The sequence below is a fragment of the Galeopterus variegatus genome, unplaced genomic scaffold (genome assembly GCF_000696425.1).
Source record: "Galeopterus variegatus unplaced genomic scaffold, G_variegatus-3.0.2 Scaffold52417, whole genome shotgun sequence".
NCBI classification, from domain to species: domain Eukaryota; kingdom Metazoa; phylum Chordata; class Mammalia; order Dermoptera; family Cynocephalidae; genus Galeopterus; species Galeopterus variegatus.
In genome coordinates this window covers 1-1,868 of record NW_007778528.1, presented here as the reverse complement: position 1 = coordinate 1,868, position 1,868 = coordinate 1, and the positions used below count along the sequence as shown (strand labels likewise).

General features: G+C 61.4%; 1 protein-coding gene across 1 annotated transcript in view; it reads right to left on the bottom strand.

Annotated features, from left to right (window-relative positions):
- Window positions 1-1,614, bottom strand: part of LOC103584381 (ral guanine nucleotide dissociation stimulator-like) — a gene marked incomplete at both ends in the record, with an annotated part of 2,819 nt that extends 1,205 nt beyond the window's left edge. The window contains 3 exons of the mRNA XM_008565409.1: window positions 21-235; window positions 494-687; window positions 1,485-1,614. Of these exons, the coding sequence (XP_008563631.1) occupies window positions 21-235; window positions 494-687; window positions 1,485-1,614 (539 nt within the window). The remainder of the gene's footprint in view (window positions 1-20; window positions 236-493; window positions 688-1,484) is intronic.
- Window positions 1,615-1,868: the final 254 nt, after the last annotated feature.

The window sequence follows — 1,868 nt, the reverse complement described above, 5'->3', positions numbered from 1 at the left end:
GCTGGAGCTGGTGCTGGCACTGGCAGTGGAGCTGGTGCTGGAGCTGGCTCTAGCTCTGGAGCTGGTGCTGGAGCTGGCTCTTGCTCCACAACTGGGGCTAGAGCTGACTCTAGCTCTGAAGCTGGAGCTGGCACTGGCTTTGGAGCTGGCACTGGACTGGGTGCTAGGGCTGGTGCCAGAACTGGTTCTAGCTCTGGAGCTGGGTTTAGAGCTGGCACTGAAGCTGGAGACAGAGCTGCAGGAGGAGAAAATATCACCAACATGACTGCCTTTCCCTGTGCTTTTCCAAAGACAGAGTACATCCCCCTGCCTTCCAGAGAAGCCCCAGCCCTGGTCCCACAACAGGGATCTTCTCAGACTGTAGCCCACCGCCTGAGTGGTCTGAGGCTCGTCTTTCTTCCTGGCCCTGCACCACCCTCTGCAGCCTCCTACCTGTGTGGCCCAGCTCCGCCCCTCCCTCTCCATCCCATCCACCCTCCCCAGGCCTTCTCACCTTCAGGCTCTGCCTCAGTGAGTTCTGAGTGCTCTAGCTGGGCCAGGAGAAGGTGGGCACGGCGCTCCAGATCCGAGCCGGGCATGTTGAGCTGCACGTAGGCCACCAGCTGCTTGAGGCAGGGAAAGTCCGGAGGTTGACAGAAATCCTCTGAGTACTGGTCCAGCCACGTGCCCAGGATGGAGGAGATGGCGCTGGGGTGAGTGGGTGGGCAGCACAGTCAGAGGCCTGGCCTCTCCTTCCCCATGGCCCTCCCATGCACCCACGTGGGAGACTGGGCTGCTGTGCCTGTCCCTGCCCATCCAGAGGCCAGCCCACCCCAGCCCAAGGCCCTGTGGCTATGCCGGAAGGGGCTACAGAGAACCTCCACTGGAGGGAGCCTCTGATCAAGGGCATAACCATCTGTCCTCTTCTGCAGGGAAGCCTGTCTCCCAGGCCCCCTCCCCACTGGTAAAGTCCATGAGGGACTGGTCTTCTGCCCAGCACCCACGGGGCCCTGGTGGCACCTCACCCTGTAGCTCGTGTGCTTACATGCTGCCTCATTCCCTGTGAGCTCTGTGTGGGTCTTGTCTTCCCACTGATACTATTCTCCCAATGGGGGTGCGGGGGGGCGGGGCACACTGCCCCCAAGCACTAGTTGGGCACTTTTTACCAAGGAGCAAGGCCCAGGTGTGAGCCAGCCTCCTGCCCGTGGCCCCCGATACAGGACGGGGGTGGGCAAGCCTGGCTGGGATGGGACTGTGTGGGGATGAATTGTTACAGGGGCCAGCTCTGAGCCCCCAGCCTCCCCTCTGCTCTCCAGGGTGCCCAGGACCCGCCCCCAGCTCTCTCTCTCCTTTCCTCCTGTGGGGGAAGCCCCAGACCTCAGCCCTCTAGTGGGAACCCCCAGATGTGCAGGGCCAGGATCCTGCCCAGCCCTCCCCAGCCACAGCCCCCAGATGTCCCCACTGTAGAGACAGGATCACTCCCTCTTGACCCGAAGCCCACTCACTTTTTAAGTTGGTCCTGGGGTCCGCCGTCCTCGTCGGAGTAGGGGAGGATGCACCCATATCTAGAGGAGGCCGTGAGGGCGTCACGTCTACCGTACCTGCTTATGACGTCTAGTGTTACTGACGCCCCCGCTAGGATGGAAGCCCCGGAGGGCAGGCATCTTTTCTGCTCTATTCCCTGAATTATGTCAAGTGCCCGCATACAGTAGGTGCTTCATGTATGTTTGCTGAATGAATGGGCCGTAACCAGTTCCTTCCCAGGTCTTTGAGTGGGCCTGGGGCCCCTCGGCCAGCCCCGGGGGTCCCTGCTCTGGCTACACCCAGGACAGACAGGGACTCCCAGATGGAACCTGGAACCTCCTCTACAAATAGGAAACTGCTTTGCC